At 44.0% G+C, this 26,147-nt stretch overlaps 2 protein-coding genes across 5 annotated transcripts in view; one reads left to right on the top strand and one right to left on the bottom strand.

Annotated features, from left to right (window-relative positions):
- The window catches only part of USP34 (ubiquitin specific peptidase 34), a 291,540-nt gene extending 276,609 nt beyond the window's left edge, over positions 1 to 14,931 (top strand). The window contains exons 74-78 of one of the 3 annotated variants that reach the window (XM_023228313.2): positions 9,134 to 9,213; positions 11,462 to 11,602; positions 11,705 to 11,848; positions 13,343 to 13,502; positions 13,702 to 14,931. In XM_023228313.2, the coding sequence (XP_023084081.1) occupies positions 9,134 to 9,213; positions 11,462 to 11,602; positions 11,705 to 11,848; positions 13,343 to 13,502; positions 13,702 to 14,309 (1,133 nt within the window). In that variant the 3' untranslated portion in view covers positions 14,310 to 14,931. The remainder of the gene's footprint in view (positions 1 to 9,133; positions 9,214 to 11,461; positions 11,603 to 11,704; positions 11,849 to 13,342; positions 13,503 to 13,701) is intronic. The other 2 variants (XM_023228311.2, XM_023228312.2) reach the window with 2 other exon arrangements.
- A 301-nt stretch (positions 14,932 to 15,232) lies between these two features.
- LOC111553468 (putative activator of 90 kDa heat shock protein ATPase homolog 2) lies at positions 15,233 to 24,861 on the bottom strand. 2 transcript variants are annotated; one of them, XM_023228318.2, is made up of 9 exons: positions 24,625 to 24,861; positions 23,225 to 23,367; positions 20,953 to 21,038; positions 18,723 to 18,837; positions 17,588 to 17,676; positions 16,773 to 16,889; positions 16,311 to 16,412; positions 15,886 to 15,937; positions 15,233 to 15,765 (listed from the first exon to the last, which is right to left on the bottom strand). In XM_023228318.2, exons 1-9 carry the CDS (start codon positions 24,702 to 24,704, stop codon positions 15,593 to 15,595), a joined length of 957 nt encoding a protein of 318 aa, XP_023084086.1. In that variant the 5' UTR covers positions 24,705 to 24,861; the 3' UTR covers positions 15,233 to 15,592. The 2 variants fall into 2 exon arrangements, with proteins under 2 accessions (XP_023084086.1, XP_023084085.1); XM_023228317.3 differs by having other exon boundaries at positions 23,177 to 23,367; positions 24,625 to 24,859.
- Positions 24,862 to 26,147: the final 1,286 nt, after the last annotated feature.

Here is a 26,147-nt window from a genome sequence, read left to right as displayed (position 1 = left end):
TTAATTAGCCACACGTGGTGTCACACACCTGTGGTCCCAGCTACTCGGGAGGCCGAGGTGGAAGGATCACTTTAGCCCAGGAAGTCAAAGCTGCAGTGAGCTGTGATCAGACCATTATATTCCAGCCAGGGCAACAGAGCAAGACCCTCTCTCTCTGCCCCCAACCACACCCACACACGGACACCAGGGTTTAGCCTAAAAAAGTGCTTGAAAAAGAGCAATGGTAAGAGGGACTGGCACTGCTGATTTGTAAAATAGTTATTAAAGTTATGATAGTTTTTATTTTTTAGAATTTAATACATAGTTCACAGTTCAAAATATCAGAAAGATAAATATGAAGATACCACAGACTTGTCCCCACCATTTTTAATTTTTATTTGTCCTTTTTTCAAATATAGATGTTTTTCTTCCTTTCTTTCACAACAGTAAGCTATAATGATTAAAACCATGTAGTATATGTTCAAAAATACATAGGCAAAACAGTGGGTAAACAGCCTCAACAAACATAAAGATACATAAGGATTTGGAAAGATGACATTTCAGTTTGGTGGGATAGAGGTGGTACTGACATAACTGGTGTTAGGTCTCTATGGGGCAAGTCTTTAATATGTTACTCTTTAGACCAAAATTAATAGGATGATTAAAGACTTAATTGTGGGCAGGGCACGGTGGCTCACGCCTATAATCCCAGCACTTTGGGAGGCCAAGGTGGGTGGATCACCTGAAGTCAGGAGTTCTGCCTAGGAGACCAGCCTAGCCTACATGGTGAAACCCTGTCTCTACTAAAAATAAAAAAAGTTAGCTGGGTGTGGTGGCGGGCACTTGCGATCCCAGCTACTCGGGAGGCTGAGGCAGGAGAATCGCTTGAACCCAGGAGGTGGAGGTTGCAGTGAGCCAAGATCAACTCCATTGCACTCCAGTCTGGGCGACGAGCAAAACACCGTCTCAAAAAAAAAAAAAGACTTAATTGTGAAAAAAATCATTGAAATATTAAAGGAAAACATAATATCACATGAATACCACCATGAGATTTGAAAGACCATGCTACATAGGACACAAACCCCAGAAACAATAAAATAAGTTGAAAGTTTTGACTACATAAAAACTGAAAATACTGCATGGTGAAAATGCCATAAACTGAATTAAAACACAAACAGCTAATTGGGGAAATGTTTGCATACTTAATAGATAAACAGCCAATACTGCCAATATATAAAGAAGTTTTAGGATTTGCTAAGATGGTGAAGAATGTTAAGTAAAATCAGCAAAGGACATGAATAGGCTGTTTACACACAAAAAAGTGGTAACCACATGAGAAGTTGCCCAGACTTACTAATAAACCAAACAATTTGAGACAGTGTCACCCTGTCGCCCAGACTGGAGTACAGTGATGCAATCTCAGCTCACTGCAACCTCCACCTCCCAGGTTCAAGCAATTCTCCTGCCTCAGCCTCCCAAGTAGTTGGGACTACAGGTGCCCCCACCACCATGCCCGGCTAATTTTTGTATTTTTATTAGAGATGGGGTTTCACCATATTAGCCAGGCTGGTCTTGAACTCCTGACCTTGTGATCCACCTGCCTCTGCCTCCCAAAGTGCTGGGATTACAGGCATGAGCCACCGCACCCAGCCTATTTATCTCTCTCTAAAAAAAAAAAAAGAGAGATAAAATGAAGCTCAGATGATACCCGTATGGTTTGGGAAAAGAAGAGATCTTAACAATGGAGTGCTAGTCAAGAGTCCCTTTGGGAGGCAATTTGGCCTTATTAATTAAAATTTAGAATGTTCGTGTCTTTGACCCAGCAATACTGTGTCCAGGAATCTACCATATTCTACTCATAAAAGTGTACAGCAATATACAGAGGATATTTATTTTCACTTTGGTTGTAATGGGTAAAACTGGAAACAACCCAAATGTCTATCAATAGGAGCTTGGTTAAGTAAACCGTAGTTCACCTATATTGAGACACGAGAACAAACAAGATAGGAGTGTTCACTGAATTACATAAAAAAGTAAAAACAATATGCAGAATATAAATATATTCTTATAAACAAGGGGAAAATCACTTAGTACATGTACAGAAAAAGAGGAATTTTACTCTATAAGGATGAAATTATAGAATGCCTTCATTTTCCAGGTTAAATATATCTGTAAGGTTTAAATTAATTGTAATGATTATGCATTGGTTTTGTAATTTTAATAAGTTATTTTAATATTATGGAAAACTGGTACTGCTGGCCGGGCACGGTGGCTCACGCCTGTAATCCCAGCACTTTGGGAGGCTGAGGCAGGCGGATCACGAGGTCAAGAGATTGAGACCAGCCTGGCCAACATGGTAAAACCCTGTCTCTACTAAAAATACAAAAATCTAGCTGGGCGTGGTGATGCGCACCACCTATAGTCCCAGCTACCTGGGAGGCTGAGGCAGGAGAATCACTTGAACCTGGGAGGGAGAGGTTGCAGTGAGCTGAGATGGCGCCACTGCACTGCAGCCTGAGCAACAGTGAGACTCCGTTTCCCCCAGCCCCCAAAAAAAGAAATAAAAAGAAAACTGGTACTGCAAATTCTGGAATGATACCATTTTTTTAGGTACCATAGTTCACATGTGAAATCAGCGATGGACTACTCTAAATAAATCCCTAGCGTTCATCACTCTTTAATTAAATAATTTTAACGACAAAACAAGGATCTCTTTATCACCTTAAAAAAATTTTTTTTAAATTTTCTTGATGCATTAGTGAAAGTAAGCAGATTGATGTGCAAGTAACATTATTATATACCTAGAAAATCCAAAAATTTCCAAATATGTGGAATTAAAATGTAGTATAATTACAAAAAGTAAACATATAAAAATTCCAACTATGGAACTCACAACTGTGATTCACACTTCATCTCTTTGTGATATCATGATGGTGTTGACTGGGGAAATGCCTGGTTAGCTGTTTCCCAAAAGCCTTCCTAGGGTAAGTATACTTCAGTGCAGATCAGAAGCCAACTTTTTACCAGCTCACCAAGAGTAAATCCTTTTATGCCAGGCTAATACACAGTAATTACATTCAAGAGACATATTTATAATCCCAAAGTTGGTTACCAGTTTATAGAAAGGAAGAACTGGCACAGGATTTGTGTATTTCATCATAGGGCCATCAGTCTTTTTCAGTAACCTCCGTGGGAAGCCAGACAGGTAACAGTAGGTTGATTAGTGGGTGTGAAGTCAGAACAAGGGGAACTGGACAAATCAGTTATCTCATATCCTTACAGTATCTTAATGAATCACTCACAGTAGAGCATTAGTCATGGGCTTTCACCCAGTGGCTAAAGCCACCACTTCCCCTGGATAATGCTTGGATGGGATTAAACACTCCTATAGAAAACTAGACAGAGAATCATGACACAATTCAGATTTTATATATATATGATACATACAAAATATTTCGTCCTCACAGCAATCACAGAACAAATAATTCAAAATACCATTTTACCTACAAAAGCAGTTTTTGTTTGTTTTGAGACAGCGTCTCACTCTCTTGCCCCGGCTGGAGTGCAGTGGCACAATCTCTGCTTACTGTGACCTCTGCCTCCCAGGCTCAAGTGATTCTCCCATCTCAGCCTCCCAAGTAGCTGGGATTATAGGCACACGCCACCATGCTCAGCTAATTTTTGTATTTTTAGTAAAGATGGGGTTTTGCCATGTTGGCCAGGCTGGTCTGGAACTCCTGACCTCAGGTGATCCGCCCATCTCAGCCTCCCAAAGTGCTGGGATTACAGGTGTGAGCCACCGTACCTGGCTGGTTTTTAAAAGATTTTTTCTTTTTTTAGTAACACATCCAGTAGCTTCTACAGTATAAGCTGTTACTAATGAGGAAAGGGTACACTTGAATCAGTTTTTTGTTTTGTATATTCCTTCACACGTGGGGATGGGACAGCTTACAGACCTTGTTGAGGATACCTGAAGTCACAGGGTGAAGAAAGTGGTACAGAAGCCAAGATATTTTAGATGTGCCCATCCTGTTTACAGAGGCAAAGCTTAGATGTGTGCCTGAGAACTTTGGTGATTGCATCTTCCTGTGCTTTGCATCCCGTTAGTGAGACACTCCATAAGGTATTGGAGGAGGCATGCATGGAATAGGAGGGCATTGGCCTTTAACTTGAGCCACTGAACCAAGGGGCTCCTTACCCCCAGTGCTTTGCGAAGATGCTAGAAAGAAACTGAAACTCACTTGCTCTGAAGGGGTGGACTTCCAAAGGTGTTGCAGTTTTGAAAGGAAACAGGTAGGACTCTGAGAAAGGTGTCTTTAGTTCACCATGGGTGGTGGTATAGCATTTTCCTGACTGAACTGTTCAAGAGAGTCTAGGGGAAATAATTTTTATATTAGTAAGTACATATGGTTCTTACTGTGTTACAAACTAGTACATCAAATTGATGATTTCCCAGATGTTATATTGCCTAAAATAAGGCTCGGGTAGTATTAGCCTCTGAAGTGAATATAAAGAAAAGCATTAAGTAGACGGGTGTGTTGATTCAGTTCTGTAATCTTAACACTTTGGGAGGCCAAGGCCAGAGGACTGCTTGAGCCAGGGATTGGAGACCAGACCGGGCAACAGCAGTTGCTACAAAAAAAAAAAAAAAAGGCAGGCTTGGTGGCATGCACCTGTAGTCCTAGCTACTCAGGAGGCTGAGGCAGGAGGATCACTTGAGCCCAGGAGTTCAAGGTTACAATGAGCTATGATTGGACCACTAAACTACAGTCTGGGCAACAAAGCAAAATCCTGTCTCAAAAGAGAGAAAGTATTAACTAAACAATAGTATAGGTGATGGCAGATGTGAAGAAAATCATGAAAATGCTAACAAATGGACTGAAGTTGCAGAAAACATTGAAAAGCTTATGGGCTTTAGAATCGGATAAATCTGGGGTAGACTACAGTCTGAACTATATCAATACTGACTTTGGAATGAATTTGAGAGGATTATATAATCTCTGAGCCTACCTAATTTCCTCATCCAAAAGAAGTGCAAAATTAGGATAAAACAGTGGCTCTCAAAATTGATGAGAAAATTTAATGTAATGATCTGACATACCTAGAAAATGTTTATTTTCTTCTTTAATTGTTGTTTTGAGACAAAGTCTCACTCTGTCCCCCAGGCTGGAGTACAGTGGCATGATCTCGGCTCACTGCAACCTCTGCCTCCAGGGTTCAAGTGATTTCTCCTGCCTCCGCCTCCTGAGTAGCTGGGATTACATGCCCAAGTAATTTTTGTGTATATATATATATATATATATATATATATATTTTTTTTTTAATAGAGTCGGGGTTTCACTATGTTGGCCAGGCTGGTCTCGAATTCCTAACTTCAAGTGATCCGCCAACCTTGGCCTCCCGAAGTCTGGGGATTATAGGCGTGAGCCACCACGCCTGGCCTGTTTCCATCTTTACTTGTAAAATAGAGATACTTATACCAGAATGCCACTTCAAAGTGATTAGAGATCATAAAAGGCCTCCATGGTATTTTTTGTTTGTCGTGGTAGTACTGGCTTTTTGGTAGTTGTGGAAAATAGGTATAGAGATTGCTTTTATATTTAGCTGGACGTGATGACTCACACCTGTAATCCCAGCACTCTGTAAAACTGAGGCAGCTGGATCACTTGAGCCTAGGAGTTCAAGAGCAGACTGGGCAACATGCCAGAACCCTGTCTCTACAAAAAATAGAAAAATAAGCTAGGCATTGGAGGCACACACCAGTAGTCCCAGCTACTCGAGAGGCTGAGGTGGGAGAATCAGCTGAGCCTGGGAAGGTTGAGGCTACAGTGAGCCAACATGATGCCACTGCAACATGCCTTGGGCAACAGAGTGAGACTGCCTAAAAAAAAAAAAAAAAAAGATTGTTTAGGACTGGGTGCAGTGGCTCATACCCATAATCCCAGCACTTTGGGAGGCCAAGGCAGGCAGATAACTTGAGCTCACGAATTGAAGATCAGCCTGGGCAACACGGTGAAACCTCATCTCTACAAAAAATACAAAAATTAACCATGTATGGTGGTGCACACCTGTAGTCCCAGCTACTCAGGAGGCTGAGCTGGGGGGATGGCTTGAGCCCAGGAGGCAGAGGTTGCAGTGAGTCAAGATCGTGCCAGTGTCCTCCAGCCTGAGTGATAAGAGCCAGACCTTGTCTCAAAAAAAGAAAAAAAAATTGAAGATTATTTTACTTTGGGGGGATAATAGAGGAGAAATGACTAGAGAAATTACAGTATACAGTCTGCTTGCTCATAAGAGGGTTAATGTCAAAGCAGTCTCTAGTTCAGAGGTTAGCAGGTTAGCAGACCCTTTGCAAAGAGTAGACACTAAATATTTTAGACTTTCACAGGCCACAAGGTCTCTGTCACATACTATTTTTTGTTTGGCTAATGTTTTTTTTGTTTTGTTTGAGACAGAGTCTTGCTCTGTTGCCCAGGCTGGAGTGCAATGGCACAAGCTTGTCTCACTGCAACTTCTGTCTCCCAGGTTCAAGTGATTTTTCCTGCCTCAGCCTCCCGAGTAGCTGGGATTATAGGCACATGCCACCACGCCTGGCTGATTTTTGTATTTTTAGTAGAGACAGGGTTTCACCATGTTGGTCAGGCTGGTCTTAAACTCCTGACCTCGTGATCCACCTGCCTTGGCCTCCCAAAATGCTGGGATTACAGGTGTGAGCCACCGTGCCCAACCTGGCTGATTTTTTTTTTTTTTTTTAACCTTTAAAAATGTAAAAGCCAGCCGGACATGATGGCCCACACCTATACTCCCAGTACTTTCAAAGCCCAGTGCAAGAGGATCAATTATGCCAGGAGTTTGAGACTGGCCTGGGCAACATGGCAAGACCCCATTTCTGTAAAACTTTTTGAGAGAGTTTGCTCTGTCACCCAGGCTGGAGTGCAATTGCACGATCTTGGCTCACTGCAACCTCTGCCTTCTGGGTTCAAGCAATTCTTCTGCCTCAGCCTCCTGAATAGCTGGGATTACAGGTGTGTGCCACTATACCCAGTGAATTTTTGTATTTTTAGTAGAGATGGGGTTTCATTATTCTCCTGCCTCGGCCTCCCGAAGTGCCGGGATTACCAGTGTGAGTCACCATGCCTGGCCCAAAACTTTTTTTTTTCCTTTTTTTTTTTTGAGACAGTTTCACTCTTGTTGCCCAGGCTGGAGTGCAATGGCATGATCTTGGCTCACCACAGCCTCCGCCTCCGCCTCCACGGTTCAAGCAGTTCTCCTGCCTCAGCCTCCCGAGTAGCTGGGATTACAGGGATGCGCCACCATGCCCCACTAATTTTGTATTTTTAGTAGAGACAGGGTTTCTCCATGTTGGTCAGGCTGGTCGTAAACTCCTGACCTCAGGTGATCCACCCACCTCGGCCTCCCAAAGTAGCTGGGATTGTAGGCGTGAGCCACCGCGCCTGACCCCAAAACATTTTTTTAAGAACATTGTCCGGGCCTGTAGTCTTAGCTATTACGGAGGCTAAGGTGTGAGGATCACTTGAGCACAGGAGTTCGAGGCTGCACCTCATCTGTGATCACGCTACTGCACTCCAACCTGGGCAAAAGAGTGAAGACACTGTCTCAAAGAAAAAGCCATTCTTAGCTCACAAGTCCATATAAAAACAGGCTATGGGTCAGATTTGGCCTGAGGGCCATAGTTTGCTAACCCCTCCTCTACTTTGATGAGTAATTAGGATACAGGAACATGGGAACGTAGGAACTCTCTTCCCTGTAGCCACAAATGTGATGACATGTCCTTGTTTACTTATGTGCATTGTGATACTATGGTGGGTATATGCTGCCAAACACCAACCAGATTAGGTTAGGATAAAGGTTGGAAGTAGCATTTCCTTGTGTCTTACATCTAAAGGGACTCATCTTGACAGGAAAATAAATTGGCTTACCTGTGGAAGGGATCTTAGGCATCCTTGGTAAGGCTGAGTGAGTGACCTGACTTGCCTGTGTAAGATGTTCTCAAGTCCTTGGTCTAACCCAGGGTTTGGCAAATTACAACCCACATGCTGCCTGTTTTTGTATAACTATGGCTACCTGCTAGCTAAGAATAGTTTTCGTATTTTTAAATTTTTTAAAAATACAGAATTGTATTTTCTGACACATGAAAATTATGAGATTCCAATTTCAGTGTTCGTAAAGTTTTACTGAAAGACAGCCACACCCATTTCCTTACTCTTGTCTAAGGCTGCCTTCACACTGCCTCAGCAGGGTTGAGCTGTAGTAACAGAGCATGGCCACAAAGCCTCACATACTATTTGGCCCTTCCCAGAACGAGTTTGCTGACTCCTGGTCTAACTCATAGTCTTAACTGGAGGAGGATGATCTGTGTTATATTTCTTTTTCTCCATGATTATACTTGCCCTGGGGACCCTGGGGGATGTGGAAGATGAGAAATTCATTTGGGACTGTGGTAATGAAGCTTCTATACTTTGAGAGATAGGATGACAGAGGATATAGGGGCACACATCTCTTAGTGACATATTTTACATCTGGAATAGTCAAGAAGTGGAGAGGTAAATTCATAGAGGTTCCACATAGCACTCTCTGACATAGTGCCAGATGTGGTCCACTCAGAAGATCCTGGGAACAAGGCCAAGAATCTGGTGCTCAGGGCAGCGTTGACTTAAATGTACCACAAAGGTCATTCTATCTTTGAAGAAAGAAGGTAAAAGAGGAAAGATATGTTTAATTCTCCACATCTTTTTTTTTTTTTTTTTCTCTTCACCTCTCCCCTCCTCCCTCCTGAAGTCTAGCCATTCTATGAAAACTATCTAATAGGCAGAGTGGTACCTTAGTCCAAGAAAGATTTGGAGCCACTTCAGTAACTTTTTTTTCCCCAGATAAAGTTCTAATACTCAAAAAAGAAGAGTTGATTTAAGTCCCATATCCTTCAGGAATGAGGTATAGGATATAAATAAATTCAAGTACCACATTCTAAGATATTTCACTAAACATTGGAATGAATTTTTCCCCTTTACATACTTTCTTTAAAATGTAGAAAATATGCAAAGTTATGACTAGAAATAGCTGTAATATTGTACCTGCAGAGTATCTCAGTAGTATAATTTATAATTATAACCTATTCTGATTTCTTTTCAAATATTAGGTGTCCTAGTTGCCTATGAAGGTTTGCCACTTCATCTTGCACTGTTCCCCAAACTTTGGACTGAGCTATGCCAGACTCAGGTAAAGAAAATGAGTTTTAGATGATTGGTCTTTTATCTCATCTGACCAAGTGGTCAATAATTTTAGGAACAGTGGATTGAAGACTTGCTGAAAAGTGGGGATGTTTTAGAATCTTGATAGGTAAAATATGAATGAATGAAAATACTATTACATATTGGGCATCTAGGTTCCCTTTGATTTTTTTTTAACTTCACTAGATTTGTATCAAAGGAGATTTTAAATAAGCTGGTTATAATTGAATTTCTCATTTATAGATGTATATCAACAGTTGTGGGGGAAAATCCAAAACGGGGAGATAGTGGGGGAAAAAGGCACATGCCACTTCTTCTCCTTCACCTCCCTGTCTCTTCCTCTTTTCCACCATTCCAAAACCTCTAGCAGAAACCCTATCAGCAGTCTGTCCTTTAGCTTTTCATGATCTGTAGTTTTTCAAGGGGCTGATGCACTTGTTTTCTTATAACAATCTCCTTGAAAACAAGATTACCATTCCTACCTTAAGTGTCTAAGAGCCAACTTCTTAAAATTAAGTGGCTACATAAATAAAGCTTGTTAAGTTACAAAGGAAGAATTGGGAAGAGGAGAAAGAACCTGATAATAATAAATAATGCTTAAGTTATAAAGGGAGAATTGGGAAGAGGAGGAGGTACTAAGGTTTGGCTCATTCCCTGGATCAGGCATAAAGGATCCCCACTCCCTTCAGTCCCTGAAAAAACTGCTGATTGTCCTGCCTGGTTGCATCTGCTCTACCCCATTGGAAGAGATGAATTTATTCACCTTCCTTAGGTCCAACTTTGACCCACATCATGCTTTCTGAAGTATTTTGAGTCTGGTTCAGCCTCCTACCAGGCTGTAGTGTGCTCTGTATTCTCCTACATGTTTGTCATCCTGTACCATATTGGTTGTTGCTCTACTTTTCCCAAACAGAGCTCAAGTGTAGAGACCTTATCAGAGTCATCTCCATTCCCTGAAGAAATGCCACTTTGTTCTCTACAGTAGAAATCTTTCAGAGGCTAGTATACATTGATCTTAGCTCACTTGACTTAGCATATAGTAGGCATTCAGAAAATGAGTTTATCAGTTGATTTTTGAGCTGACTGTTCTTTTCAGTCAGTTGGAGATCTCATTTTCCCTTTCCACTGCTACTGCTGCTCTTTTTCATTCTTCCTGATTTGGGTAGTGTCTTCGTTTCTGTACTCTCCCACTACTTATTGCTCCCTATTGCCTTCTCTACTTCTGCACCGCAGGACTCCCTTCGCTTGACTTCTTTCACAGACAGAACTCACTGTGCCCCAAATTTCCCTTAAAACAAAGCTGAACCATATAAGGCCTCCAAAGCTTCCAGTCTTATAGAAGCAGCCATCCTGAGCAAGAAACATAGGCAGAGGCTGTGACTGGTAGACCAAGGCAGATTTTTCCTAGTGTTAAGGATCTCAAGACCTGGGTCTTGGTCCTACTTGAATCCTAATTTCTTGACTGACCTTGAGTAATTTACTTATGACAGCTGCTTATTATAAAAAAAATACACATATGCATATATACATATTATCTAAATTTTGTCCTATTTAAAAAAATATTGTTTTCCATATAAATAAATGATCTATTATTAAAATACACATTTAAATCTACGGAGTGTATCTGCTTAAAGACATACTACTTGTGTTTAAGAGCCATGACTATTTGAAAACAGGAAAACCAAATTTTAGTAAAATTTCCATATATTGGGACCACTGATTCTGTGTGAGATAATTAGGAAAGAAGGTTTATTGTTTATCTTTGTAGTGTTTATGGGGGGAAAAGGTATTTACAAAATTACTGTTGCTAATGAGAATATACAGTAAAGTTTAAAACATTTTGGAGAATTGATTTTGATTCTTAAAATGTGTCTTTTCACAACATATACGGTCTGGTTACCTATAAATACATTAATTTGGCCCTTGAAAACATTCACATCCTATTCTTTGTTATTTTTCCAGTCCTTGTTAACTCTGTCAGTGCTGGATAATAAACCTGCATTTCTTTTACAACATTTGTTCAGTTTTGGCATCAGTCTTTCCCCCAGCACTCCCATAGTCCAAATTAGTAACATTTTACTGTATGAAAAATAGTTGCTGTTAACTAAAAATTCAATAGGCGAGTTAGACATGGCTTTTCAAGTAGGATTTTCAATGGCTTCAGATTCCATCATACACAAGTATTTAAGCCCGTTATTTCCGTGCTCAACCATAAGTGCTTCTTCTCCCCACTTTAGTCTGCTATGTCAAAAAATTGCATCAAGCTTTTGTGTGAAGATCCTGTTTTCGCAGAATATATTAAATGTATCCTAATGGATGAAAGAACTTTTTTAAACAACAACATTGTCTACACGTTCATGACACACTTCCTTCTAAAGGTATGTAGTACTTTGGAAACTCAGTGTGTCATTTCCAGTTAGTTAAGCTTGTGTTTTCATTATGCTGGTCTTTTGGAGATTTTTTTAAATCTTCTTTTTCAGGTTCAAAGTCAAGTGTTTTCTGAAGCAAACTGTGCCAATTTGATCAGCACTCTTATTACAAATTTGATAAGTCAGTATCAGAACCTACAGTCTGATTTCTCCAACCGAGTTGAAATTTCCAAAGCAAGTGCTTCTTTAAATGGGGTAAGAACTATGCAGAGGAGGCACACACTTCTAAACTGTCCTTCAGTTAACTATGTGGCCTTCATATTTTACTCTCATAACTTTAACTTACTGATTTGAACTCTAAGCCACGTACGACAAAAAACAAATTTTAATTACGCGTTCACGATGCCTTGTATGTACACAGCACACTCTATCACCTTGGAAGCTACAAGCTGATATCATTAAATGCTAAGGGTAATAAAGGGAACGTCTTAGTGGTCTTATCTCTACTTCAGTATATTTTTGGAAACATTGTGATGTTTCTGTTACTGCCACTGCCTATGGCTCCGAAGTAACTGAAACAATGATCTACTGATTTAAAAAGGCAGTTAAATCTAGAGCATTAGTTGCCTTGTGCAGACTCCCATGACAGCCATGTCCTAGAATAATGGAACACCCTGGAAATAGGCTAGAATGTTGAGCAGCAGCCTCCCAAATCACAATAGCATAAAAGTCAGAACAGATGACAGAGCTCAGTAAGGAAGACCTGTTTGTGACATCTATCAGAATTTAACTTGAGAAACTATGATTTCAAGGTTTGTTTTTGAAATTCTTACATTTCCTTTTCCATTTTTAGAAAACACTATTTTGGCCGGGCGCGGTGGCTCAAGCCTGTAATCCCAGCACTTTGGGAGGCCGAGACGGGCGGATCACGAGGTCAGGAGATCGAGACCATCCTGGCTAACATGGTGAAACCCCGTCTCTACTAAAAAATACAAAAATCTAGCCGGGCGAGGTGGCGGGCGCCTGTAGTCCCAGCTACTCGGGAGGCTGAGGCAGGAGAATGGCGTAAACCCGGGAGGCGGAGCTTGCAGTGAGCTGAGATCCGGCCACTGCACTCCAGCCCGGGCGACAGAGCGAGACTCCGTCTCAAAAAAAAAAAAAAAAAAAAAAAGAAAACACTATTTGTCTTTGGTCTGACTTAGTTATTTGTGGGCATAAAATAATGCTATTAGTGACTTTAAGAACTAATGAGGCCGGACAGTGGCTCACGCCTGCAATCCCAGCATTTTGGGAGGCCGAGGCCAATAGATAAGGTGGTCAGAAGATTGAGACCATCCTGGCCAACATGGTGAAACCCCGTCGCTACTAAAATACAAAAAATTAAGCCAGGCGTGGTGGTGGGCGCCTGTAGTCCCAGCTACTCGGGAGGCTGAGGGAGGGGAATCGCTTGAACCCGGAGGTGGAGGTTGCAGCGAGCTGAGATTACACCACTGCACTCCAGCCTTGCCATAGAACAAGACTCTACCTCAAAACAACCACAAAAAAAAAAAAAAAAAAAACAAAACAAAAAACACTAATGAAATGCTGTAGTATCCTAACACTAGCTTTCTGGTTTTATCATTCTTCTAAGAATCCCAGAGAAACCAGGGTATTCTTAGGAAAGAATGGATTCCTGGGAAAATAAACATCTGCAATTAACTGTAAACAATGGCTTTTGAATTTGAAATGTTCCTATCTGGGTTTTTGTAGGACCTCAGGGCACTTGCTTTGCTCCTGTCAGTACACACTCCCAAACAGTTAAACCCAGCTCTGATTCCAACTCTGCAAGAGCTTTTAAGCAAATGCAGGACTTGTCTGCAACAGAGAAACTCACTCCAAGAGCAAGAAGCCAAAGAAAGAAAAACTAAAGGTTAGCTTTATGGACTACTATCATTATTACCTTTAGGGTGGGAGGAGGGAGTAATACACTTGGTATAGCTGGTTTAGTAGTTGTATGTTCAGCTGAACCTCCTAAATATAAATGCTAGAAACAAAATTAACTTCCCACATCCCCCATGTGATCTTAATGACTTTCAGAGGAGTTTCCGTTTTGGCGTATGTTTTCACAGATGATGAAGGAGCAACTCCCGTTAAAAGAAGGCGTGTTAGCAGTGATGAGGAGCACACTGTAGACAGCTGCATCAGTGACATGAAAACAGAAACCAGGGAGGTCCTGACCCCAACGAGCACTTCTGACAATGAGACCAGAGACTCCTCAATTATTGATCCAGGAACTGAGCAAGATCTTCCTTCCCCCGAAAATAGTTCTGTTAAAGAATATCGAATGGAAGTTCCATCTTCGTTTTCAGAAGACATGTCAAATATCAGGTCACAGCACACAGAAGAACAGTCCAGCAATGGTAGATATGACGATTGTAAAGAATTTAAAGACCTCCACTGTTCCAAGGATTCTACCCTAGCTGAGGAAGAATCTGAGTTCCCTTCTACTTCTATCTCTGCAGTTCTGTCCGACTTAGCTGACTTGAGAAGCTGTGATGGCCAACCTTTGCCCTCCCAGGACCCCGAGGTTGCTTTGTCTCTCAGTTGTGGCCATTCCAGAGGACTCTTTAGTCATATGCAGCAACATGACATTTTAGATACCCTGTGTAGGACCATTGAATCTACAATCCATGTGGTCACAAGGATATCTGGCAAAGGAAACCAAGCTGCTTCTTGACATTAGGTGTAGCATGTCTACTTTTAAGTCCCTCACCCCCATGCTGTTTGTATAAGTTTTGCTTATTTGTTTTTGTGCTTCAGTTTGTCCAGTGCTCTCTGCTTGAATGGCAAGATAGATTTATAGGCTTAATTCTTGGTCAGGCAGAACTCCAGATGAAAAAAACTTGCATCTTCAGTATACTTCCTAAAGGGCAATCAGATAATGGATATGTTTTATGTAATTAAGAGTTCACTGTAGTGGCTTTCATTTAATATGGCTGTCTGGGAAGAACAGGGTTCCCTAGCCCTGTACAATGTAATTTAAACTTACAGCATTTTTACTGTGTATAATATGGTGTCCTCTGTGCCAGTTTTGTACCTTATAGAGGCAGATTGCCTCCGATCGCTGTGGTTCTTATTATCAAAATTAAGTTTACTTGTATACGGAACAACCACAAGAAATTTGATTCTGTAAAGAATCCTCTTTAGCTGTGGCCTGGCAGTATATAAATGGTGCTTTATTTAACAGAATACCTGTGGAGGAAATAAAGCACACTTGATGTAAAAATAATTGTTTTATTTTTATTGACATGACTGATTGCTATTCTGTGCACTTAATTAAACTGATTGTGATGACTTTTCATTTGTTTACATACCTTGCTTCAGTCTTCTCAGGTGAAAGTAGTGAAAAACCGTGAACGAGGGGAAACACTTATCCATTATGTGCTGTTTCACTGGAAGTGTTACCAGCAATCTACAAAATTCACGTGTCCCCACAGACTTCTCAATCCTCTCCACCCCAAAGTGCAAAACCACAGCAGGAAGAAGTGGAGCAAAACACAGCCAATTTGCCCATCAACATGCTTTTGAATGCAATATACCACTGGTTTACTACCTAAGATATACTTAGGTGCTTAAAAACCCTAAGTAAAATAAAGGAATAGTGTCAACCTGCCATTTATTTTTTGTCATGTTGAACCAAAAGTACAGCTGCAAGCAAGCTTGCTGTAGGACAAGCTTCAGTTTGGGAAACCAACTATCTACACTCGGGACTGACTGACCTATTTCTAGAGGAATAGCTATGGAAGGTCAGGTTAATACCTAATTTCAGGTTGTTTGCTACTTTTAACTCAATGCAGTGTCTAGTTATAATAAAGAGTCAATGCTTTAAATTGTGTATACGTTCACAGATTTCATCCAATATAAAATAAAGATGGTCCTTTTTTAAAAAAAAGGTACATAGCGAAGAGGGTCAATGTGACACTTCTGCGTACAAAAAGTAATGCCTTATAAAATTTTAATTCAACCATTTAGGGGGGTCAGCTGCAGTAAACCTTTTATTTCTTCAAAATGCTGCTTCTGCCAACAGAATTTCACGTTCTCTTCTTTACAGACAGGGACTCCTTTACACTCCAATTGTAATTCTGTTTGCCCTAGAGTAGGCACAAAATTCAGTGCAACCGTGGCATAGTGTTCTAAGAAAAAAAATAGGAACCTTATTACTGCATTATGAAAAGGAAAATGTATCCATATGAAAAACCCAGCCTTGAGTGTTCTGGGGCCTTTAACATAAAGGGCACTAATTCGTAACATACCTTCTGGCCAGTTCCTACATCTCCATTTCATGACGATTTTCTTATTTGTTAACTGAAAAGAAAGGGGAAACTCCACTGAAAATCTTTTAAAACTTCCCACAATATAACACAGAAAAACAAATCCTTTCACTGAAACTCCTAAATACTAGAAGAATCAATGAACAACATATGGTCCCTCTTCCAGTTTATACATCAGCACCACTGATAATTTTCTTTAGTGTCAAAATGTCTCAAACCAGCAGTAACATCAAGAACAGTAGGAATATATAATAATGTTTTAAGTACAGTAATAGTAACCAGAACAGAGGGCTGCTATTAAGGCTGAGGCAACACAGACCGTAGTGATTTTGGTGCTAAAAACAGCACATATAAAAAGTAATATTGAGTTAATCCCATGTTACTTCTTTTACCTTGAGTCTACTTACCAATTCCAGATATTCACCAGTGATGTTCCCATCAAACATCTGGAATTTCCCTCCCTTTTCAGCTTCTAATACAGCAGTAGATTTAGAAAACTTTTGCACCAACTAACCAAATAAAACAGATGTTATTCCAGCACACACTATCACATATGTTAATGTAATTATGAGATACAAAATATAACAATTACTATGGTTTAAAAATCCTAAACATGTAGCTTTTACTTAAGGACAATAAAATACAAACTTTCTCTTCCTAGAAAACTCACTGTAATATGGACATAGTCCCAAAGAATGCCCATCTCCCTCCCCTCCAATTATTCAGAAACTATGCTCAGACTCCTGTCACCACCATCCCACATCCCTTCAATCAAAAACGCAAGGAAAACCAAAAACCAGCTCCTGTTCTTTGTGATGTATTTTCTCCCAATGTCAGCATTTAACATGCTAGATTAGAGAGTTACTCACATCCTTCACAGTGAAGATGCTATACAGCTGCTCTACAGTTGTGTCAAACAGTTCCATCATGTGAAGAGCCACAGTGGGAATCCTTACACCCAGTGGCACTGGAGATGAGGCCTGAACCTGGAGAAGGGAAGAAGTTCCAGGGAATGTTTAGCATAACGAGATAGAGCTGCTTGGATTGAAATAAGTCTTCTCAAGAAAACAGCAAATGTCCCAAATTCCATACTGCCTATTCCAGACACACACAACAGCAGCATAAAAAGCCTTTTTAGCACCACCAGTCTTGGTCTTTATTTTGGAACCAGAGCTCACTGTTCCTACAGCTCTTCAGCTCCGTTCCCAGGTTATGACTGAATACCCCTAATCCTAGCTGGACTTCCAGATACAGCCGTGAGCAGATGAAAGACAACTGCACCTAAAGCTAAAGGGTGTCAATTACACATAAAACACCCATTCCAAGAACTGATCTAAAAATCTCCCAATCCAAAAGTCAGCAAAGAAGGTTCTTTCATTGTGCTATGTGAATCTTGAAAGTCATCTGGTTTTGTAATCTGTGGCCTACCAAAGAACATTGCCTTTAGGAGAGTCTTGAGTCAAATATCCCATAGAAAGGTGTGTCTGTAACAATCCATCAAGAATCAAAGTCTCATTGTATCATTTGCACAACAAAATGGGAGATCTTAGAGGGCTCACGGGAGACCCAAAGGTGGAAGAAGGCCCTCACTGTCCTCATTTCTCCAACAACACAAGGTTATTCAGAGCCTTAACTCAAATACTTCCTTTACCCCTCCCTACATTTTGGCCAACAGAGCTCATACCTGCAGGGTATTCTCACTCGGTTTTCTTTTGACAGTCAATTCCTGGGTTGCCATAGCTTTCGTTGGTAAAATCATTCCCGTTGTAAATTCTATAAAGAAACAAGGGAAGTGGTTTTAATAAGGACCTTTCTCCTTTTAAGCACAAAGAGTAAGGTAGAAAACCCAAAACAGCATGTAAGAAATTAAAACAGATATTTATAAAAATAATTCCTATAACATTTTGAGAATTTCAAGACCATTCCATGTTTTTACATATAAAACTGACGATTAACAACGTGAGTTCCACAGCAACAAACGTCTTTTCTTTTTTCAAATGCCTCACTTTTATCAAGTTTTTGCTAAAACTGCAAAATTTTCCAAAGTTCTTTTGCACACAGCTAAGTTTTATGAGATTAACTACTGATAGCTTTGTGGCTCTAACCTACTGTGAAAACAATTTCTCATGTCAGGGTGGCCACCGCCTCACAAAGCCTGTCTTCACAGTAGTCAAGCCTGTGAGCCAGCCACACGTGCGCTCCCATGGGAAAAGTGACAACCCCAAACCCATCCATGCCAACACCTAGATACTCAGGTAGCAGGGTCCAAGAATGAGGTACAGAGGCGCAGGCGCTGCTGGCCATCTTGCCTGGCTCACTTCGCTGATTCAGGGAAGAAGACAATCACCACACTTCCATGCAACATTGATATTATCTAGGTATTTCTCAACGACACCTGTAATACCTGCAGTCCTTTCATCCATTCATTCATTCATCCAACAAAGATGTATTAAGCACCTACTATGTGCCAGGCATTGTGCTAGATGCTGGAGATACAGCAGTGAACAAGACAGACACCTTCCATGCCCTCATGGAGCTTATAGTCTAGCAAGGAAGACAGACATTAAACAAGTAATTACACAAACAACTGATTTTCATTCCAGAAAACTACAATTAACAGTTCTGTAGGCAAAATGCTTCATGCTGTGTACAATAGTGATGATCACTAATTACGGTCTTAACCATGACTAGCTCTCAACTTCCAGACTACAATTTATTCTGAAGTATAAACGTGCTTCCGGAGCCTCTGACCACAGTGCAGAGTAGAACGGGCACACAGAAAAGGGGCCCTCTCTGGTTCAAAGGAATGCCTTCTTTACCCGTCTTAAGTGCCTTCAGGTAATCTCCAAGGGCCTGCCTGACCTTGGCGGTGCCTGCAGTTTTCATAAGATCCTTCAGTATATCCCCATCTCCTTTCTTTTTACTCACGTTCACCTACAAATCAGAAAAATACAAACCAAAGAAAGATCTGGTTTGATGTATTCTTACAACATTGGGCTGTATGGATGAGAGAACTATGGCAGTGGAGGAAGGAAAGACGTGGATGTAAGAGATGTGCAGGGCAGGATTTTAAGGGTTTTTAATCCAGGGTCCATGACAGGGTTGGGGGCCAATCTTGCATGGACTTTATAGAATGTAAACTCCTTAATTTGCATACAAAATTGTGCATGTGTATGTATATAAATTCTATTGCTGATGTGGCCCGTGGCTTTCATGGTGTCTAGAAATGCACTGTCCGGTGTGGTAGCCACTAGTCACATGTGGCTACTAAGAACCTGAAATGTGGCTGGCCTGAATCAAGAAGTGCTGTGTGAAATAATACGTGCCACACTCCAAAGACTTAGTACCAAAAAAGAATGTAAAATACCTCATATTTTTATATTAATTACATGCTAAAATTTTTTTTATATACTGGGTTAAATAAAATATATTAAAATTAATTTCACCTGTTTATCTTTTTTTTTAAGAGCTTGTATCTCATTATGTTGCCAAGGCTAGACCCAAACTCCTGGGCTCAAACGATCTTTCCCCTCGACCTCCCAAGCAGCTGGGATTACAGGCATCTGCCACTACACCTGGCTCTAATTTTTTTTTTAAGAGACAGGGTCTCCCTGTTGCCTAGACTGGAGTTCAGTAGCATGACCATGGCTCATTGCAGCCTTGAACTCCTGGGCTCAAGTGAGCCTCGTACCTTGGCCTCCCAAAGTGCTGGGATCACAAGTGTGAGTCACCAGGCCCAGCCATAGCTTTAACTTTTTAAGTACAGCTACTAGTAAAACTTAAATTGCACATGTGGCTTGCATTATATTTACATGGAGCAGTGCTGGTATAGAACCCAAAGCCACTGTAATTAGGGAAATCAAGTTCCCATATAACCCAGCCTTGGACTATATACTTTTTTGACAAAGAAGAAAATTGGGAAAGGGAGAAGAGCAGAAGACAGGCAGAGGGAAGGAAGAAGAGAGGGGAGGAGGGGGAGACCGAGGGACAAGGAAGCAACAGAGGGCTCTGGGGATGTCTCTAGTATTCCCAAAAGAAAAAGAGGTGTTGATTTGAAAAAATTCAGTGTCTCGATGCTTCAGTTGAGGTGGGCCTGATCTTGGGCCCCAGTTTGAATCTATAGAGTTTGTTCTGTAATGCCACTGAGGGATTAAATCTTAAAAACCAGTTAAACATTCTGTTGAAAAATTTCTCAGCTGATGGATCTGAATATAACAAAGTGGAATCTCAGGCCTGAGCGGAGGAACCACATAACTGAAGACAGAGGTCTGGGACAGCCCTGGCCTGTAGCACTGTATAACCTTCAGGCCAGAAGACATGCTGCTGGGCAGGAGTCAGCCTATCGTGGAAAGCCTTCACGTTAAATATATTCACGAATCAAACAAGATCCTTTGTCAGACTATCTTGGTGTGAAAAATATAGCAGCTGTAAAAATGGTCTCACCCCCAAAACCCAGCTTTCAGCCAGAAAAGGGCACTAACTGGAAGCCAAGCATGGGAGTTACACACGACTCTGCCTCCCAGGAGAGCCACTAAAGCAACACGTACTAACTGGGTAGTTCACAAAAAGCCGTGAGGCGTAACCAAGGGATAGCTTGCAGCTAAAAGCTGAGACTTCTCACCGTTAAAGGGAAACAGCAAAGGTGCGGGAGAGAGAGAAAGTCACGTTCATCAAGCCATGCAAGCTGCCTGAGCAGTTCACAGTGCACACACTGTCACATTTAACCTGACAACACCCCTGGGAGAGAAATTAACCCCTTTTCACAGACGAGGAGGCTAAGAAGGGTGCAATCAGCTGCCCAGGCCCCTTGCCTGGTCCTTGGGGGAGCTCAGGGCTTCCTGGGGCTTACTCTTTTTCCTGTACCACTCCAGCTCCACACAACATGCTGCCCCACAGTATGGCAATCCTTCTCAGCAAACAGGCCCTCCACAAGGCAACCGAACTACCACACAGGAACCACAGTCTGATCAACACTACTTGAAATGCCCAATGTCCGTAGCAGAAGCTTGACTGAAAAAAGAACAAAAGAAATGAAACTTGAGCACATACCTCAGTGTCATCTACTTCATTTTCCTCAGAAAGATTGGGTATTTCAATCAATCCCTTATGCTTCACTCCAGATTCTTTAACGATGCCTAAAATGAGCAAAATGGGTTCTTCAATTATAATAAAAAGTAACAACTGGGCCAGGCACTGTGGCATACGCCTATATCATCAGCACTTTGAGAGGCTGAGATGGGAGGATGGATTGAGCCCAGGAGTTTAAAGACCATCCTGGGCAACACAGGGAGACACTGTCTCTACAAAATAAAACTATCTGGGCATGGTGCCGCACACCTGTGGTCTCAGTTACTTGGAAGGCTGAGGTGGGAGGATTGCTGGGCGGTCAAGGCTGCAGTGAGCCTTGTCTCGGAAAAAAAAAAAAAAACTGCTTTTATGAAAAACTGTCCTGCCTCACTGAATAGCCCACCGGCCCTCACAGGGTTCCACCACTCCAGGGCCCCGAGCAGCCACGGAAGAAAGGTCAGGCAGACCATGACCAAGGACAGGGCATGGAGAGTCAGCGGCCTGCCGTCCTGAGGGGAGTATGGGGCAAGTGTACCCATATTTCTCTTTTTGTCCCAGGGTATTCTTTGCCTGGACAAAGCAGGATAAAGGAGTACCCTGAAGGGGAGAAGCAGTTACAAAAGCGATGGAAGGACAGAAAGGGACAGTGTGTTCTGACCGCGGAGCGGAGGGAAGCTCTGGCTTGGGGACATTGTGTGGGGATGCCAGGCAGGGGGACTTCTCCCAGGACTAGAGTGTTGCCTCCTCCCCAGTGGGTCCCAGCTGCCACCCTAGACTCACTGCTAGAGGAGAGCAGCTTGAGGCGTTATAGCAAGCCCTCACAGCCTGTCCTCTGGCTGCTGCCTGGCAATGGCTGGGTCTCATCCTTGCAAAGAAGCCAAGGGAGATGGAAAAGACACAAGGCCCACAAGGTTCCTCGGGCCCTAGGGCCCGGTGCTGGGGGAGCAGGCAGGGAGCCAGACTGCTATGATCCAGCCAGCAGCAGACACGGGGGGGTTGCAAGAGAGGCAAACTCCCAGCCAGAGGGTCCTGTTCTGAGGCGGTGGGGAGGGACTGAACACCCTCGTCTGCTAGAAAGGCAGCCAGCAGGGCAGAGGCTCGAGGCCAACTCACTGGACTACTCTGGGACACAAACTCCAGATAGGAGCTGACTCCCGGACTGAGGCTCAAACCCTAACTCCTCCTCTTCCCTTCCCTGCATCTCCACAGCCCTGGCTCCCTCAACAAGGACTGAGTGCACACATGCTGTCTGTCCAGCCAGGATCGAGGCACCACTGGAGAACTGAACCCACAGACCCCAAAAGTGGACACACCCGAAATGCCCAGCAACTGATAAATGGAGAAACAGAATGCAGTATATGCACCCGTGAAATATTCCTCATCTATAAAAAAGAATAAAGTGCTGCTACCTGCCACAATACAGATGACCCTTGAACACATTATGAAGTAAAAGAAGGCAGACAACAAAAAACACATCCTGCATGATTCATCTATGTGAAATGTCCAGAGGCCAATCCAGAGAAAATGGGGTAGTGGATGCCAGGGGCTGGGGAAGAGGAGGGCAACAAGAGTGACTGCTCATGGGTCCAGGGTTTTGTTTTGGGGTGGTTAAATGTTCCCAAATTGATTGTAGTGATGGCTGCACAACTCTGTGACTATACTGAAAACCAATAAATTATACACACTAAATGAGTGAATTATGTCTCAATAAAGCCATTTAAAAAAAAAAAATCCCTGCACTAATGAATGACAGGAAGATGGAGCAGGACAGAAAGCAAAATATTTTTGTAAAGCAAGTTTCAGTGCCTTGGGGAAAAATAAAGTAGGGAAGAAAGATGGCACAAGGCAGGGGTCTCCAAGGATGCAGAGATGGCTTCACTCAGGACAAAGACCTGAAGGAGGCAGGCAGCTACCTGAAGGAAGAGTGCTCCAGGCAGCAATGCCCAGAGACTCGTGTTCACAAGTGCCTCGTAGAAGAGGGCCCAGCTGACAGCAATGAACTCTGAGCAGCTGCAAGTGCTCCGAGAAAGGAAACCCCCACCCTTCTTGGACCATGGAACTCAAGTGTGGCCAGAATGTCAAGAACTACTAATGCTGATTCAGGAGCCAGTCAGTGCCAGGCCCATAGCAGGAGCTGTAAAAACATTCGCTGAATGATGAACGCACTTTGTCCCCAACCCCACTAGTACCCTGAGGCCCTCATTACCTTTCCAGCCCAGTTTGATATACCACTCATAGAAGAAAATCAGCTTTCCTTTGCGACTACTGCACGAAGCCTCCCCTTCCACCTGCTTCAACTTGCTGATCTCGCCACGGCCAGCGTCATTCTCCACAACGATGCCCACCAGGAGCTCCTGGAACTTCCCTTTGGACCAGCTGGTAGCATCCCGCTCCATCCTGCCAGGGACCAGAAAGTCGTGAATGGAAGCCCCAGCTGGGATCCACCTGCCTGGGTGCCAGCGTCACGTCCAAACCCAGCCCAGATCAGCCCAAGTCCTCTCAAGCAGCCTGAGACCTGCCAACCTCCAATGTGCTCCTCAAACCTGCTTTCTACCAAATTATTTTCATTCTGCTCAGTTCTTTAAGATACTATTCTCCACTATGCAAGTAGTATTCTGTCTTAAAAACACTGGCTTATTTAGGGGAGTCCCAAGTAATAGTATCCCTTTACGGGACAGAAACCAGCTGAGAGGACTGATGGGCCAAGGCCAGGACACTAGAAAGTCAGTTCTTGGCTGGGCGCGGTAGCTCACGCCTGTAATCCCAGCACTTTGGGAGGCCGAGGCGGGCGGATCACGAGGTCTGGAGTTCGAGACCAGCCTGACCAACATGGTGAAACTCCGTCTCTACTAAAAATACAAACATCAGACTGGCGTGGTGGCTCGCGCCTGTAGTCCCAGCTACTCATGAGGCTGAGGCAGGAGACTCGCTTGACCCGGGAAGCGGAGATTGCGTGAACCAAGATTGCCCATGCCCTCGGGGCTCCTCCGGACCAGCCAAGTCATGCTCCCCTGGGGACCGGCCTCAGCACCCCCTTGACGGCCTGGAGGGACCACAGCCGCGGCCAGGGGCGCACGGCAGAGGACACCCCTTCCGGAGGTTCTGCAGCAGAGGGCGGCCTACCTCTCCCCACGCGCCAGGTGAGGCGCTCAAAGGAAGGGGAGCTTGTCTCACTCACAGTAGGCCCGGTTCGCGGGGGACACCTGCGGGGTGGGCGCGAACTGAGATCCAAATTTCTCCTCTTTCCACTACGTTCCATGTCCCCGCCCCTAACACACACTCTCAATCCAGCTCCCTTCTAACACCCCGAAACATCCAGAGGAGTGGGGCGGGAGGAGAAGGGAAGGCCCTAAGACCACAGACGGTGGGAGTGGAAAGGTCTGTCGAAGTCACTCGTGGGGCCCAACCCAACTTTCAAAAACAGGCAGCTGCAACCCGCCCTCGCCGGTCTCCGTACCCAAGGACGCTCCCGAGCCTAGGCGGAGGCCGAGCCCTGCGTCCAGCAGCTGAGGAGGGGCGTGGCCCCCTAGTCCCCTGACCCCCGCGACCCTGCGGCCCCGCACAGACCCCAGCTCAGCCCCAGCTCCCGCGGGCCGGCCCTCCCCAGATCCCAGAAGGAGGCCGCCGCCGGCCGCGCCACCCTGCCGGCCGCACCAATGCCAGTTGTTCACGTTGGTCCCGTCCTCCCGCTCCTCCACGATCCAGCGCGGGTCCCCCTGGCCCCACTTGGCCATGGCGGCGCGGGCGGCGCAGACTGGGTGGAAAACACGGAGAGGCCAAGGCGCTGCGGCTCCGAAGCCGGCGTTTCCGGCCGCCGAGCGCTGGAAAGGCGCGTTCGCAGCGCCCAGAAACTGCCAGAAGGCCCCGCCCCGCCGCGGCGCGCCCGGGAGCCCCGGCCGGGAACTGAGAGGCGGGTCGTACGGGGATGCGGAGGCGGGGAGGGGCTCGGACCGCCGGGGTTCCGCTGCGCGTCTCCTAACGCTGGGGCGAGACGGGGCTGCCTGGGCCGCCTGCCAAGGGCGGAGGCCGCTGCAGGACCCGCGGTGCTGGCTGGCTCGTGGTTCCCGGCGCCGGATAACAGGGCTCTGAGTAGCGGGTGCCTGAGAGCCCAACCGGCGGTGCAGACGCGACATGGCCGTGCGGTGGCCTCGGCAGGCTCCCTGTCCCTCGAGGACACGACCTTGAACGCCCGGGTCGCTGTGAGACCGGCCTTTGGAGCCACAACGCGCTCCCTTCACAACGTTTGCGGTTTTCGCCTGAGAGCGAGTTCGCGCGCAGCATCCGCGCTGCGGCTTTCTCCGCGACGCGGTTTCTCTCCCTCCCGCCTTCCCAGCACCTTTCCAACTAGTCCCATGTTACTGCAGGAGTATTTCCATTTTATTCACGTAACAGTCCTTTAGAGAGAACCAAAGAATGTGACTGCAAACGCATATTACTGCAAACTGATGCACTTTATCTTGGAGTATTGATTCCTTTCACGAATTTTCGGCTTCTAGCAAAAACTTTGCCCGAACTATTTGGACAATGTTACTGGGGTGTTCCCTGCTAACTACATGGGTAGTTAGCACAGAAATGGGTAGGACAGTGAAAGGGTGGAAGCAGCTGGCTGTTCTCTTCCCCTGTGCCGACCTGTCCTTTGCCTGCGGTAGTCCACGAAATAACGCTCACGAGTGGAGACATATTCTCTATTTGACTACCGGAGCTACCACGTCCCAACATTATCTTCCAGAAAGCTACAACAGTCATGTAAACACACTGCTTCAAGGCGTTTTGACCTCAAAACAAAAAACACGTTTTGATTTCACCTTTCACACTTCACTAAAGCAGCTATAACAGAGTTACATGAAGGAGCATCGGGTTGGGGTTGCCTGATCATAAGAAACCTCGTTTCCCCTGCTAAGGAGCTTGCACTTGGTCGTACCACTGAGGCAACCTAAATGGAGAAATGACACGATCAGATATGTTCTAGAAAAATCAGCCTTGGCCGGGCGCGGTGGCTCACGCCTGTAATCCCAGCACTTTGGAAGGCCAAGGCGAGGGCATCATGAGGTCAGGAGATGGAGACTATCATGTCTAACACGGTGAAACTCCGTCTCTACTAAAAATACAAAAAAATTAGCCGGGTGTGGTGGCGGGCGCCTATAGTCCCAGCTACTCAGGAGGCTGAGATAGGAGAA

The sequence above is a fragment of the Piliocolobus tephrosceles genome, chromosome 15, assembly GCF_002776525.5.
Source record: "Piliocolobus tephrosceles isolate RC106 chromosome 15, ASM277652v3, whole genome shotgun sequence".
NCBI classification, from domain to species: domain Eukaryota; kingdom Metazoa; phylum Chordata; class Mammalia; order Primates; family Cercopithecidae; genus Piliocolobus; species Piliocolobus tephrosceles.
The sequence above is the reverse complement of the archived record's forward strand: the minus strand, read 5'-3'. Positions and strand labels throughout refer to the sequence as shown.

Bases quoted from the DNA above. Each gene is read 5' to 3' on its own strand.
- LOC111553468 (XM_023228317.3), bottom strand. From the start codon at position 24,704: ATGGCCAAGTGGGGCCAGGGGGACCCGCGCTGGATCGTGGAGGAGCGG. The intron at 23,368-24,624 runs GTGCGGCCGGCA...GGTCCCTGGCAG, and splicing joins AACGTGAACAACTGGCATTG to GATGGAGCGGGATGCTACCA. The intron at 18,838-20,952 runs GTATGTGCTCAA...TCTGATTTGTAG, and splicing joins ATGAAGTAGATGACACTGAG to GTGAACGTGAGTAAAAAGAA.